Genomic DNA, 16,634 nt, shown 5'->3' on the forward strand with positions numbered 1-16,634 from the left:
CAATGGACCAGTACACACGTACAATGGACCAGTACACACGTACAATGGACCCGTACACAAGTACAATTGAACAGTTCACACGTACAGTGGACCAGTACACACGTACAATAGAACAGTACACACGTACAATGGAACAGTAAACACGTACAATGGAACAGTACAAACTTACAACGGAACAGTACACACGTACAATGGAACAGTACACACGTACAATGGAACAGTACACACGTACAATGGAACAGTACATATGTACAATGGAAAAGTACATCCGTACAATAGAACAGTACACACGAACAGTGGAACAGTGTACACGTACAATGGAACAGTACACACTTACAATGGAACAGTTCACATGTACAATATAACAGTACACACGTGCAATGGATCAGTACATATGTACCATGGAACAGTACACACGTACAATGGATCAGTACACACGTGCAATTGATCAGTACATATGTACAATGGAACAGTACACACGTACAATGGACCAGTACACACGTACAATGGAACAGACACAAACACACGCAAATGGAACAGTGTACACATACAATGGAACAGTACACACTTACAATGGAACAGTACACACGTACAATGGAACAGTACACACTTACAATGGAACAGTACAAACGTACAATGGAACAGTACACACTCAATGGAACAGTACATACGAACATACACAGTACAATGGAACAGTACACAACGTACGAACAGTCAATGACAGAACAAGTACACACGTACAATGGAACAGTACACACGTACAATTGACCAGTGCAGATGTACAATGGACCAGTACACACGTACAATGGACCAGTACATACGCACAATGGACCAGTACACACGTACAATGGACCAGTACACACGTGCAATGGAACAGTACACACGTACACTGGAAAAGTACACACGTACAATGGAACAGTACACACGTACAATGGAACAGTACACACGTACAATGGAACAGTACACACGTATAATGGACCAGTACACACTTACAATGGACCAGTACACACGTACAATGGACCAGTACACACGTACAATGGAACAGTGCACACATACAATGGAACAGTACACATTTACAATGGAACAGTACAAACGTACAATGGAACAGTACACATTTACAATGGAACAGAGTACAAACGTACAATGGAACAGTACAAACGTACAATGGAACAGTAGACATTTACAATGGAACAGTACACACGTACAATGAACCAATACATATGAACAATGGAACAGTACACACGTACAATGAACCAATAAATATGAACAATGGAACAGTACACACGTACAATGTACAATGGACCAGTACTCACGTACAATGGACCAGTACACACGTACAATGGACCCGTACACAAGTACAATTGAACAGTTCACACGTACAGTGGACCAGTACACACGTACAATAGAACAGTACACACGTACAATGGAACAGTAAACACGTACAATGGAACAGTACAAACTTACAACGGAACAGTACACACGTACAATGGAACAGTACACACGTACAATGGAACAGTACACACGTACAATGGAACAGTACATATGTACAATGGAAAAGTACATCCGTACAATAGAACAGTACACACGAACAGTGGAACAGTGTACACGTACAATGGAACTGTACACACTTACAATGGAACAGTACAAACGTACAATGGAACAGTACACACTTACAATGGAACAGTACAAACGTACAATGGAACAGTACACACGTACAATGGAACAGTATACACGTACAATGGAACAGTTCACATGTACAATGTAACAGTACACACGTGCAATGGATCAGTACATATGTACAATGGAACAGTACACACGTACAATGGATCAGTACACACGTGCAATTGATCAGTACATATGTACAATGGAACAGTACACACGTAAAATGGACCAGTACACACGTACAATGGACCAGTACACACGCAAATGGAACAGTGTACACATACAATGGAACAGTACACACTTACAATGGAACAGTACACACGTACAATGGAACAGTACACACTTACAATGGAACAGTACAAACGTACAATGGAACAGTACACACGTACAATGGAACAGTACAAACGTGCAATGGAACAGTACACACGTACAATGGACCAGTACACACGTACAATTGACCAGTGCATATGTACAATGGACCAGTACACACGTACAATGGAACAGTGCACACATACAATGGAACAGTACACATTTACAACGGAACAGTACAAACGTACAATGGAACAGTACACATTTACAATGGAACAGTACAAACGTACAATGGAACAGTACAAACGTACAATGGAACAATAGACATTTACAATGGAACAGTACACACGTACAATGAACCAATACATATGAACAATGGGACAGTACACACGTACAATGAACCAATAAATATGAACAATGGAACAGTACACACGTACAATGTACAATGGACCAGTACACACGTACAATGGACCAGTACACACGTACAATGGACCCGTACACAAGTACAATTGAACAGTTCACACGTACAGTGGACCAGTACACACGTACAATAGAACAGTACACACGTACAATGGAACAGTAAACACGTACAATGGAACAGTACAAACTTACAACGGAACAGTACACACGTACAATGGAACAGTACACACGTACAATGGAACAGTACACACGTACAATGGAACAGTACATATGTACAATGGAAAAGTACATCCGTACAATAGAACAGTACACACGAACAGTTGAACAGTGTACATGTACAATGGAACAGTACACATGTACAATGTAACAGTACACACGTGCAATGGATCAGTACATATGTACAATGGAACAGTACACACGTACAATGGATCAGTACACACGTGCAATTGATCAGTACATATGTACAATGGAACAGTACACACGTACAATGGACCAGTACACACGTACAATGGACCAGTACACACGCAAATGGAACAGTGTACACATACAATGGAACAGTACACACTTACAATGGAACAGTACACACGTACAATGGAACAGTACACACTTACAATGGAACAGTACAAACGTACAATGGAACAGTACACACGTACAATGGAACAGTACAAACGTGCAATGGAACAGTACACACGTACAATGGAACAGTACACACGTACAATTGACCAGTGCATATGTACAATGGACCAGTACACACGTACAATGGACCAGTACATACGCACAATGGACCAGTACACACGTACAATGGACCAGTACACACGTACACTGGAACAGTACACACGTACACTGGAAAAGTACACACGTACAATGGAACAGTACACACGTAAAATGGAACAGTACACACGTATAATGGACCAGTACACACGTACAATGGACCAGTACACACGTACAATGGACCAGTACACACGTACAATGGAACAGTACCCTCATACAATAAAACAGTGCAATCACAAATTAAATAGAAGACAAACACAAACTAAACATTTACTAAACTATTTTTAATTGAAAATATTCCATTTTAATCAGATCATGCATTAAGATACTTTTCCAGACAGGAATATTAAAAATATTCGAATATAACGTAACTTCATATGAAGGTCCTAAGTTGACCAAGGATTTAACATCAGAATTAAAGATATCTTATTAAAATAGAAACTCGGCATATTTTGTTGCCTCCTGCAAAACTGCCAAATGCCTTAAAACAACTAAAAACTTCTAACAGATAATTCCACAATAAAACAGAAAATTACCATTACCTAAATTGATCCAAAACTGATCAGTGAAAATGAACACTGGAACCGATGAACTGAAAATACTAAATTGAAAAACGCACAGTAGAAATGCAAAAACATTTTCAATCTAGCGCTAAATAAACGGGTGTGAACGGTGGATTATATAAACGATTTGTCTGTTAGTAATCTAGGTTAAGGAAGAATTGTCTACTTCCCAAACTGATGTCAAAAACATTCCAACAGTTGTTGATAGTGCGCCAGAGAATGTCTTCATATCATAATTTGAACTAATTGGTTCTTAATAATGGAAACGTATAATCATATAAAGTATTCATTCAATCATATATTGTAAAAAAAATGAAACATCCAATAGTGCGCATTAGCGCACCATGATAGATATGCTAGAACGTCCAATGCATGTAACATACTAATGCGTGTCAAAAATATGACAACTAGTGCTTATATTTACATATATTTACATAAACACCTATATAGTCAACGGGAGGGGAGTTGCGTTCAAATTAGCGTAACCGTAATGACGTATGAATACAAACGCAGTGCAGGTTCGGACTACATCTAGTTCACACCTCGATAAAATTTTGCGTCATAATCTGACGGATTTCAAATTAAAAATAAAGAGTTTTGATTAGATCCAATTAAATATGTATTTGACAACAAAACAAAAGATGTGTTCATGCATTGTAACGGTAATAAACAACAAAATGAATTGCTGGTCGGGGCTACAACCGGTGGGCTTTCCTCAGGAATGTTCAGGGAATTCCATAGTTACGTCAGTATTTGTGTACTGTAGTCACTCATATCGCCTAAATATACAGAACATCTTATTGTCGGAGAACAATTCTGGGAGCGTCGAAGCGTTCATACCACCTTTAACGCAATAAAAACACTGTTCAATCTTAATTTAGGTAGTCATTATGGTGTAAACAAAGAAAATCGATAACAAATAGAGAAACATATCAGCTTATCATTTTGGCGGGAAAATCTGGGTGCCACTGGTGTGTTGTTATGGACACTGACTTAAATCCCTTGTTTTCGTGACCTCTTGAACATACATTTAGCTTAGTAGCGACATATAGGTACTATGCAGTGGTAATGCAAATACATATGTATACGTGTGTCACCAAATCAAAAATTGATGTAACAAAATGATAAAAGAAATTAATACCGACACTTGAACGAAATGAAATGTTGATTAAAAAATGATATGTTTGTAAAATAAAATATTCATCAAACCATTATATATGCTGATAAGCCCTTAAATGAGCGTACAAATTCTTTATTATCGTTTGAATCACATGTGCGTTATTAATTCCATGAATTTAACGCAAATCAGATAAATAAAATAATCCAAAAACGTTTGTTATATCAATATCATTTAATTATACGGAAATAAAAATATACATATTGATATAAAAAATATTATGATCAAAATCAAGTTATTCAGATAACAGGTAATAACTATTTAGAAATAAGATATTCTGTCTGCTCGCATCACCAAGTAGATACTTGCTAGAAAAGGATAGATGGTTTAGCATCGTCTGGCTTAGAAAGAAAGACACAATCTCAGCAAAGAAGTTTCCTACAAAATGTCCATCCAGGCTTACCCTGAGCAGATGAGACAGGCCCTGGAAGGCAAGACTATCCTCGTTATTGGGACAAGCAACTCTGGCTCCCGACTTATCTGGGACATTTTCACGGCGGTAAAACTTAAGGTGAGTTCCAGCGTTAGTAACTCCTCTAGCCGTAAAGGTCTAGATCCGTCAATGTATGCCATGGCGCGGCGTCCGTCGTCTGTCTCTACATATAAATCCCTACTTATCTTGGAGTTCTTCATGTTTTGTAACTATACTTGGCCAGAAATATCCTTGCAGGAAAAACGGAAATTGTATAATTTCATATTTGTTCTGAGATCCATGGGGCAGGTAGGGCGGGCTCCACATAGGAGTAAGTAATGATAAAGTCCTTTTAAATGACTTCTTGTAGATATACGGATGAATTGTACTAACAATATTTGGCAAAATGAAGTCCTGAAAATAGGGATTAGAATTTATGTAAGTCTTTGTGTAAAAGCCTTCTCCAATAAGGGTAAACATCAGGAAATTTGTAAATCGCCACTAGTCATAACGTTCGGTATGAATCTTAACCAAATTTGACAGAAATATCCTTGAGGAATTTTTAAATAATAGCTCTGACCCCGGGAGGTAGGGTCTAATAGGGAAATAAGAGTGGAATCTTTCAAATACTAAAAGAAAAAACATTTTCATTTCAACAAATTTTATTGCAAAAAAAAATATGCAAATGGATTTGGCAACAGGCAAAGCCTATATTAGCCATCTCCAAACAAATCCGGTATAGTACAATTATCAACAAAATATTTTAACATTTAACATTACATTATGAATGAATATTATTATTAGTGTATCTCCCCAACCTATCATAGTAGAAAAATCTAAAAAAATCTTTTAGTTTCAGATATATATTCTGATATGCATTGCAATCATTATGTATTTTTTTTCATCACAATTGTCACAACCATGCAGTAGATTTTTTGTGTTAAAATGCGAGTGGGGGATTTTAGAATTATGTATGTTGGTTCTGAGTGATGATCAAAAAACATTTTACCACTATTGGGAACATTTCGTAAACAAAGCAGTTGACTGATAAGGGCTCACTGTTGAAATTTACATATACGAAATAATCGCGTCCTCTAGAAATATTAGTCGAAATGCATTCTATACACCAGTGAGCAACCAAAATAACAATTGTTTCTTAAATAAATTAACATATATGTATGTACTCTACAACAACAATTGAGAATCACAATGTGTGACTTACTAAAATTTTAAACAAATATTTTTTGTCTTTATATAAAAAATTCTTAATCCAATACTTGATCACGAGGCCCAGTGGGCCTTAACGATCATCTGACTATTAATGTGTTCACTGTGATAGCGAATGAAGCTCGAGGTCAATTATGTGAACCGCCTTACATTTTAGTAGCCCTTCATTCCAGTAAGCTACAGGCACAATATCAGATATTGGGTTCCAATTACATGTAGTAGTTATTTGTACGCAAGAAATGAAAAATATAATTATAAGCTCAAAAATGGTAATTTTTCAGCAAAGTTCTCATATTTGGCTTGACACAGTAAAAATGTTTCCCAACAATAAATTATCAATCGTAATCAGTTATTTGATCTCTTGTCAATCAGTAAAAACAACAACAAAAATATGTGGAAATGCAAAAGAGAATTATTGTTATACCATCATTTTGTTTACAAAACATCACCGGATAAGTACACAGGTCACATGACTGTTATTTCTCCCCAAACCACCGACACTACAGTATCCTGGTGTCTTAGAATTTCCTGAATCTTAACAAATTTGAATTTAAAGTTGGCTGAATATCTAAGTGGGACTTCAAAATAATCCATTTTCATGTTCGAAATTTTGTAGACTAGTAGCGTCTCAAACTTGAATTATTACAGCAAAACGCCAACTTTTAGCTATATGGTATCAAATTAAAACTGAGGTAAGCCTGTCATTCCGTAAAAACCATGACACTTTCCGAAACGTTTTGTGTCTCTTAAAATGAGCACATTCATTGTTATTTCATGTGTATAACGTAAGGAAATGTCAGATGGTTACCACAGTGTCACGTTTTTCTTTCACTGGTTCTTTGTCTTCGATAGCGATGCGCTGAAAAGCTGATGTGACATTACATTACCGGGTTACCATCGTGGTTCTAACTTGTCCAAGGCCAGAGTTTACATAAGAAACATCGGTTTCAGGGATATGGGAGCTCTTCCCCTGTTTCCAACCTAGTGATTCACATATCGTATGTGATGTTCCAGACTTTCCCGACATGATGGACAAGACATCAGATCCACATGCGAATGATTGAGCTGGTTCTCCTTAATTCGTACCCACAGGGACCATAGATGACACAGGCGGATTCTTTGAGGTCATAAATGAGTTCCACTATTTGCCAAGTCTAGAAAGCACTGTAGAGAATTTTTTTCTGAAGAGTCATCAGTGGTATCTCTACCCATACACCAGATGTGATACAACAAGTACCTTCAAGGGAGTGGGAAAATTCAGACCAATGTAAAACATTTAACATTTATGGACTCATTAATGACCTCGATGATATCAACTGTGCCATTTATGGTCGCAGGAGGGTCCACCAAATTGATGAATGGTACTTTATACGAATTATGGAGCTATGTGCTAAGGAGAACCAAATCCACCATTCGAATAATGTGGATCTGGTGTATTTTCGTTTTTGCCGAAGAAGTCTGAAACAGCATATACGATATGTTGGAATCTGAGGGAGATCATACATCTCTGAACTTGTATGAACTCTGGCCATGATGGGTCATGAAAGATTAGGTCAGCACTGGTAATTGTAATGATATAACATATTATTAATTCCAGATATTTGGTTCGTTCCGGAAATATCTATCAGCCATATGCTTCGATATTTAGGCTACGCCAAAGCACATGGTCAGATCTACCTGATGGACACCGCCATGCTGTAACTTTCTATAGTTAAAGTTGGTTAATAAACCATTTGCTGAGAATGAACTTGATTCATCGATTGTTCTAGCAATGCAGTGTCACATCGGCTCATCGACATTGAAGACTCTAGCTTTCGACGAATTTGATACTGGTATCTCTATTACTCTGATTTGGACAACAAGCTACCAGACATGCCGAGTCTCTTCAGTGGATAGAGCAGTGAGGCGAGAAAGCACCCACAATGATAATGTTATCATTGAGAACCAGTGAAAGAAACATGTGACATTGTAGTAACCATATGACATTTTGCTTAGGCTATGCATAGAAATAAACAATGAATGTGCTCATTTTCAAAGACACACACGTTCTAGAAACTGTTAATGATACTAAAGGAAACACAGACTTAGCTTAGGTTACATTTGTTACGCCTTACTGATAGAAAGCAACGTGTTTTAACTGAAGGCATTTTCTCTACATTTAAAACTGTTAACGCTGGAGTCCCCCAGGGATCTGTCTTAGACCCTTTTTTATTTCTATTATATATTAACGACATAACAAATATTGTTACTAGTGATTGCAAATTGTTTGCAGATGACACTTCGATTAGTGAAGTAATTGATAATTACCAAATCTATGCTGCCCATACACTTTCACAAAATCTTTCGAATATAAGTACCTGGGCTCTGAAATGGGACATAAAGTTTAACCCCACTAAAACTGAATCATTAATATTTTCAAGGAAACGAAACGCCATTCATCCCGATATATACTTTGACAATAACACGGTTCATACAGCTAGCACACATAGACATTTAGGAGATTTACTTTCTGACGATTGTAAATGGACTCATCACATTGATTATGTATACCAGAAAGCATTTAAAAGGATAAATATTTTAAAAACATTAAAAAAAAAGAATGTCACGTAAAATTCTTTTAAACATTTATAAAAGTTATATTTTACCTATTTTAGAATATGCTGATGTTTTATGGGATAACTATGCCGAACAATGTAAACTTCTGTTAGAGTCTGTCCACTTAGAAGCCGCTAGGATTATAACGGGATTGTGCAGAGGTACCTCCCATGATATACTTTATAAAGAACTAGCTTGGGAATCTCTCTCTGATCGGCGTCAAAAACACAAACTTACTCTTATGTTTAAGATACTCCGTGGATTTGCTCCGCAGCATTTGATTGAAACTATACAACCATTTTTATATCAGCCTGAAAATGAGAGATATCCACTAAGGATGACAAGATATTTTAATATTCCTATGTGCAGAACTGCAAGTTACTATACTAGTTTTTTTTCCAAGTACCTTTGGAGAATTTAATTCTTTCGCTTTAAACTTTGACTTATCGAATGTTAATACTGTTGCACAATTTAAAACACTCCTTTTAACATTAATAAAATGGAACCTAATATAACAAATACCTTTATAAACAAAGGTTCTCGAATTATAAATATTACTCTGTGCCAGCTCAGAAATTCCTCTAGCAATCTAAATTCTGACCTATTTCGCGATCATTTGAGAGATTCTCCAATTTGTTCTTGTGGCCTTGGTAATGAAACAGCCGAACATTATCTTTTCATATGTCCTTTATTTAATGAACAAAGATCATCACTCAGAACCAACATACATAATTATAATATCCCCAACTCGCATTTTAACACAAAAAAATCTACTGCATGGTTGTGACATTTGTGATGAAGAAAAAAATACATATTTATTGCAATGCATATTTGAATATATATCTGAAACTAAAAGATTTTTTTAGATTTTTCTACTATGATAGGTTGGGGAGAAACACTAATAATAATATTCATTTATAATGTAATGTTAAATGTTAAAATATTTTGTTGATAATTGTACTATACCGGATTTGTTTGGAGATGGCTAATATAGGCTTTGCCTGTTGCCAAATCCATTTGCATATTTTTTGCAATAAAATTTGTTGAAATGAAATTTGCTACGCTATCAGTAGGTTCTGTCAACTTTACATTATTTTTTCTACTTATAAATCAATAATCAATACACTAGTTCAAGAAAATATAATACACCAGGAAACTGTAGTGTCATCGGTTTAGAGTTCGAAAAATAGCATACGCACCCAGTGTTTTGTTATTTTTGTGGGTTAAATCTAATGAGGATATAACAATAATTGTCTTTTGCATTTCTATATATTTTGTTTTTGTTGGTGTTTTACTGATTGATAGAGATCAAATAACTGATTACGAATAATAACTTGCTGTTTGGAGATGGCGGCCATCTTGATGACGGAACTTATACAATGATAACATTGATTTTGTTGTTGTTATTTAAACTGATTGAAAAGTGGTCAAAGACTGTTAGAAATAAAAGTTTTGTGTTGGAAAACATTTTTGCTGCGTCAAACCAAATATGAAAAAAAATGCTGAAAATCACCATTTTTGAGCCTTTTTTCAAGTCCTGTGTAGAAATCACTACATATATTGGATTATTTGGTCCTGATATGTATTTGTTGTTTAATTGCGGTCATTTTGATATCTCATTTGTCTACTTCGGTTGAAAAATGTCAATGTTATGACTATTTTTCTTTTTTAGTGAAATTCCAGATGGCGGCCATCTTAATGACGTCATAACTGTAAATTATTTTTATTTATGATCAGTGGGTCGTAAGGGTTAAGAATAATATCGGTTCGGAGGTTTGGGGGTGCATGTGGGACCCTCCTAGGTTTTTATTATTAACCAGGCCTCGATTTCTCGAAACTTAAGTGCAGACTTAAGTCAAAACTTAAGTTTTTCTCCTTATGCAACTTGTATGAAAATTTATGACTTAAGTCAGATTTTTACTAAATTTTCTTTCGAGAAATCAGGGCCAGAAGTCCTAAAACGGTTTATGGGCGGATCACGCTGACGATAACGGACGAAGTTAAAAGACTTTGAGTCCGATGACCTAAAAATAAATCACCTCACTTAATATATTTCCAGGTCATTTTGGTGGCACACACAGTTTATAGTGATGAACCGAACAAAGTTCACTCGCTCCTCTGGTATAATTACAGTAACCAGTCCGATATAGATAGCCACGCAAACAACATTATCCAACTCCTCGGAGATCGACATATTGACGGATGTTTTACTTTTACCGAAGAGGATACACCAATAACAGCTGTCATATGTCAAAAACTGGGACTCCGAGGTTTCCATCCGGACGCGGCTATGACAGTTCGGAGTAAACATAACACGTATCAAATATTGAGACAAAACACTACTGATTGTCTGTATATCACGGAGAAATATTCACCAATATCATACCGCATTGGAACCGTGAGAGATATCAGTGATGCCAAGAAGATAACATATCCCGCCGTTCTCAAGCCTGAGTTTGACGCTGGGTCCTGGGGAGTTGTGAAAGTTACATCAGAAGACGACTGTCTCTCACAGATTAACAGATTACAGAGGAGTTTCGATACATCTCGCTTAGGAGGGAAATTCGGAAAGTCTTTGGTTTTGATGGAGCTACTACAGGGTCTGTCTTACAATGTTGACGTTGTTATATACGACGGGGAGCTGATGATCGGCCTGATCACTGATGTTGGTTTGTACCTCCCGAACATGTTTGTGGACACCGCCACCTGTCAACCTTCTAGCTTGTCTGATGAACTACAGACAGATCTCACCACGGCTGCCCACCAATGTTGTTGTAAGGTCGGATTAGTGAACGGAGTTTTTAACACCGAGTGGAAGATCACGGAGTCTGGTCCAAAGCTTGTCGAGATCAATGGAAGAATTGGCATGTATCGTCGAAGCATTGTCTACAAGACTACACATGGCGTCATTCTATGGGAGATTGCAGCTGCCATTGCATGTGGAATCAAGCCGTCTTTTCCGGATATTTCTGTTCGAAGCTTTGCTGTGGGAGCCTACCTTTACACAAAATTTCACAGGGAACAATTTCTGAAAAAAGAAGTCATCCAAACACTGAAGTCATTGGCTAATGCAAAGGTCATTCTTCTAGAAATGTTCGAATTGAAAGATCTGAAACAAAATGAAGAGGAATTTCCTTTAAGTTTCTGTCATCTGGTTGCTTTGAGCAATAAAGATATCAAGCATGCAAGGCAATCTTTGCTCGACCTCTATCGAAGCCTCGGGTTTGCAGAAACAGAGTATAACATAGAAAGATTTACAAGTTTGTGGGCTTAATGTAAAAATACACAAAAGGCGTAAACTACTGTCAGTTTATGCCTTCCATCGGATTCATTCCATAATGATAAACATTCGCTACTGTTAACACTCCGATATTTTAGTAATCAGAGACGTTTAACACAATAACACGGGATATTGTTACACTTCAGAGGTTTTTAAATTTTTGTTGATGTACATTTATCATTTTAACACACATATGACAGTGGTGAGACGTCGTCGGTTACCAATGTAATCAGGCTTTACAGTTATCTGATATAAACAGAGTGTACATAGTGGAGGTTAAACATTACGAGGGTGAGAATGCGACTTCACTTAGGGTTTTGTGTTATATTTCAATTATAATCTATTCAAAGTAATCTGTAGCATTCAATCTATTATAGGGTCCGATGAGGGACACCTTTTCCTATTTATTGCCTGATGAAGGATATGTTCAAACCTATGAAAACGCTCGTTCAAAACATGATTGAATTAATATGTTTTAATTAAATTTAATCTAGACCTATAAAAATACTTTATTTTTTTTAATTGGTCACATGAATGGCGCTTTTCAAAATAATTTGCGGAAATAAACCAATACGAAAATTTTACATCTGTGAAATGTATCACATATTCAGTAATTGACGGGTCTAAACACATCGTTTTGTAAATACTGTAACGGGACTCCTTGAGCCATCGAATTGTGGTGTATATGTTGAGATTATTATGACACATTTGTGGTTAAATCTAACTACATGTTTGGTAAATAAATGCCATTTCCATGCTTCCGCTTGTGTTGCTGAACGACATGTGATAAAACTAAAAAGTACAATGTACAGTGCAGAATAACTGTCTGCATGCCAATATGTAAAACAGACGAGATAGAAACTGTTCGATTTCATATGGAAAAGCAGACGTGGCTGACCAAACACAAAGGCTCTATCCATCTTTGCTTGAATCTGCACCATTGGTTTTGCTTGAAGTAAAGCTAGCATTTTAAATGCTAAAAGATGCACTTTTAATTTCAAACACATTTTAGTTATTTTTTTTTATTAAAAATTTAAATCAAACCCTCCATATTGAATGTACCAATTTTAATTTTGATGCACAAACGGAGGCTTCTGAATTACTTAAAATGTCACCCGAGGCTAGGCCGTTCTTCTTTTGTGTGTAACCATAGCACATGTATCTCTCGTCCGTTGATGTACAATTACAGATTTTTATATCATGAAATTGTACCTAATATGCTGAAGTCCAGAAAGTGACTTTATTTCGTAGTGTCGTTTTATTTTCGTGTTATTTCCGGCGCATGCACATAAGTACTCCTCAAAGCATCATTAACAACAAGATGGCGGCTTCCCGGAAATATTTAAAGATGATTAAGAAAACAACTCTTCAGCAAATGTGTCTAAGTAAAGGGTTTGGCGTCAAGAAGAAAACCAAAGATGCTCTATAGATTTCTTGTTTACGAGTGGTGTGTCCGAGAAGAATATCACTCCAGTTGTCGACCAAAACACCAGTTTGACCGGACTCCATCCGAGACTGGATGGACGACCAACTTTGCCTCCTTTCCATCAGTGTGCATACAATTCGATACCATATCTGGAACTGCCCAGCCCTAGTTTTGAGGTAATATACACATTCATGATATCAAGATCCCGTGCTTTCTGTCCTTACAGAGGGGTTGAGAATTTTAAAGGGTTTCTAAGGTAACGTTGATCTATCGCTCTGCTGTACAAATGGGCCCGAGGACACCGGCATATCTGGTTTTATAGATCATTCAATTCACTGACATACATGTTTTGTCATCCATACATTAATTTGGGATTGCATCTTACAAGTTGGTGTACATTGTATGTTTACACCTGTCAACTTCTAATATATAATGTGGACTGTAAACTTACTGTAGTCGGACTATATCCCACAAATGCAGGCCTATAGGCCTATTAGACAAACCTGCATTTAGATGTTATATAGAGAGAATGATGTAATCTGACTGTAGTCAGATTATATCAAACAAATGTAGGCCTATAGGCATATTTGAAAAACCTGCATATAGATGTTATAAAGAGAATGATGGTTAGTGTCTTAAAATATCAGTTGTATTTTGGTGAGGATTAAGAAAGTCAAAAGTGGCGAGCTATTAAACCACAGTCCAAAATAACAAAAAGTATGTTTATAAAATCATATATTCATGATTTTCTAAGATCAGTAATGACATTATGTACATCAAAGGTTCGTGTTTGGCCTCCATGAAAAAGACAATTATACAGTATATTTATGCCTTATTACCAGCCCTAATGAAGGTCCTGTTTTGCAGTATGCCTTTTGCCTATTGGGTAAGAATTTCTACTCTTTAAGTAATTCATGTTAGTAATACACGAATTATTAACTTCACTGTTGATTACTACAGGGATGTAAGTGTTGATTACTACAGGGATGTCAGTATGTTGTGTTGTGATTACTACAGGAATGTCAGTATGTTGTGTTGTGATTACTACAGGGATGTCAGTATGTTGTGTTGTGATTACTACAGGGATGTAAGTATGTTGTGTTGTGATTACTACAGGGATGTAAGTATGTTGTGTTGTGATTACTACAGGGATGTAAGTATGTTGTGTTGTGATTACTACAGGGATGTCAGTATGTTGTGTTGTGATTACTACAGGGATGTAAGTATGTTGTGTTGTGATTACTACAGGGATGTCAGTATGTTGTGTTGTGATTACTACAGGGATGTCAGTATGTTGTGTTGTGATTACTACAGGGATGTAAGTATGTTGTGTTGTGATTACTACAGGGATGTCAGTATGTTGTGTTGTGATTACTACAGGGATGTTAGTATGTTGTGTTGCATCTTTGTCACGTTTGTCGAAGAAAAATAATGATAATCAATGTTATAAGATGATTGGAATATTTTATATTCATTCAAATATATTTCTTTAAGATGAAGAAAATATAAATTGTTCAATGTATTTTAATATACATTAATTATTTATATACTTCCATAGAATAATAATATTTTTCATTTTATAAATTAGCCCGGTCTTGCAGCCATATTGATGGCCTCCTGTTTACCCTAAATGGTAAACACAGACAGACTCAGGAAGACAGCTGTACCTCAAAACTGTGTAAATGGGTGGTCCCGAGGAAAATTATTCAAGATCCTAGATCTGTGAGTCATATGACTTTTTTTCACGACCCCAACATGATAGAGAATCATCAGAACGGGCGACATCAATAAAGTTTGACCCTCGTCACCCAGAGGACCGAGACATTGATGGGCAATATATTTCTAATCAGCTCCAAGAGCTAAGTAAAATATTTCCCAGTATTGGTATGTCATTAAGATATATTCAATCTGTATTTTGTGCTACATGAAAGTTTGGACTGCTATGTTATAGCCCTCCAAGTCAACCATATGAAATCTATTTGCTAACTATAGATTCTCAGAGAACTAAGTGGCGTCCTCTTGCATGTACATGTATGTAATTAGGGAAACTATATTCATGAAATTTATTTTGATGAAATTCTAGGACTAACCCACTTATGGAACATCCCAGATGATGTACCAGAACCAGAGGTTGCTGAAGAGGTCAGCGTCAGTTGCGAAGCTGATCCTTGTCAAAATGAAATGGGAGCCCTTGTGATTACACCAGGGACAGGTAATGCACACATCCTTAGAGAGCTTTAAACTTCATACTCTGCATGATGATAATTTGTAAGAATTTTCTATAAAATGTTCAGCGATGTATAAATTACATACGCGGACAATATAACTTGTCAAAACTAGTCCTTGTTCAATATGTAACCTGTCTATTCTGGCTTAATTGTGTAGCTTTTTTGCGTTTTAATTTATAGTAATTAAATCTGTATAATCTAGAAACCTGGCTATACTGATGTTTTTAAGTTTAGACAAGTTGTAATGTACATGTATTGAAGAAGACAACGTATTGTAATCCAAATTGGGAATTACAACAAAGCGTGTAAATTGTGTTCATATATGTCAATTTTAATCAGCATAAGGTTAATCAACATACATAGAATAAACATACATCTGGCATGAAAACAATCTTTTATAAAATTAATTTACCTAAGTAAGTTTTACAAGTATATAATGTAACAGCATGTTTACAATCCATGCGTTTGCTTATGGAATTTAGTTGTTTACCTATGTACATAATGTAACTCACTAACAAACTGTAACTATATTAACTATTTCAGTTTTCTCCCTGACCATTGATG

General features: G+C 36.2%; 1 protein-coding gene across 1 annotated transcript; it reads left to right on the plus strand.

The window, feature by feature from the left end:
* Window positions 1-5,287: 5,287 nt before the first annotated feature.
* On the plus strand, window positions 5,288-12,410 carry LOC138314177 (carnosine synthase 1-like). Its single transcript, XM_069254371.1, has 2 exons — window positions 5,288-5,413; window positions 11,196-12,410. The coding sequence occupies exons 1-2, from the start codon at window positions 5,288-5,290 to the stop codon at window positions 12,408-12,410; spliced, it is 1,341 nt and encodes a 446-aa protein (XP_069110472.1).
* The last annotated feature ends 4,224 nt before the right edge of the window (window positions 12,411-16,634 follow it).

This window comes from Argopecten irradians, chromosome 1, assembly GCF_041381155.1.
Source record: "Argopecten irradians isolate NY chromosome 1, Ai_NY, whole genome shotgun sequence".
In the NCBI taxonomy this organism is placed as follows: Eukaryota; Metazoa; Mollusca; class Bivalvia; order Pectinida; family Pectinidae; genus Argopecten; species Argopecten irradians.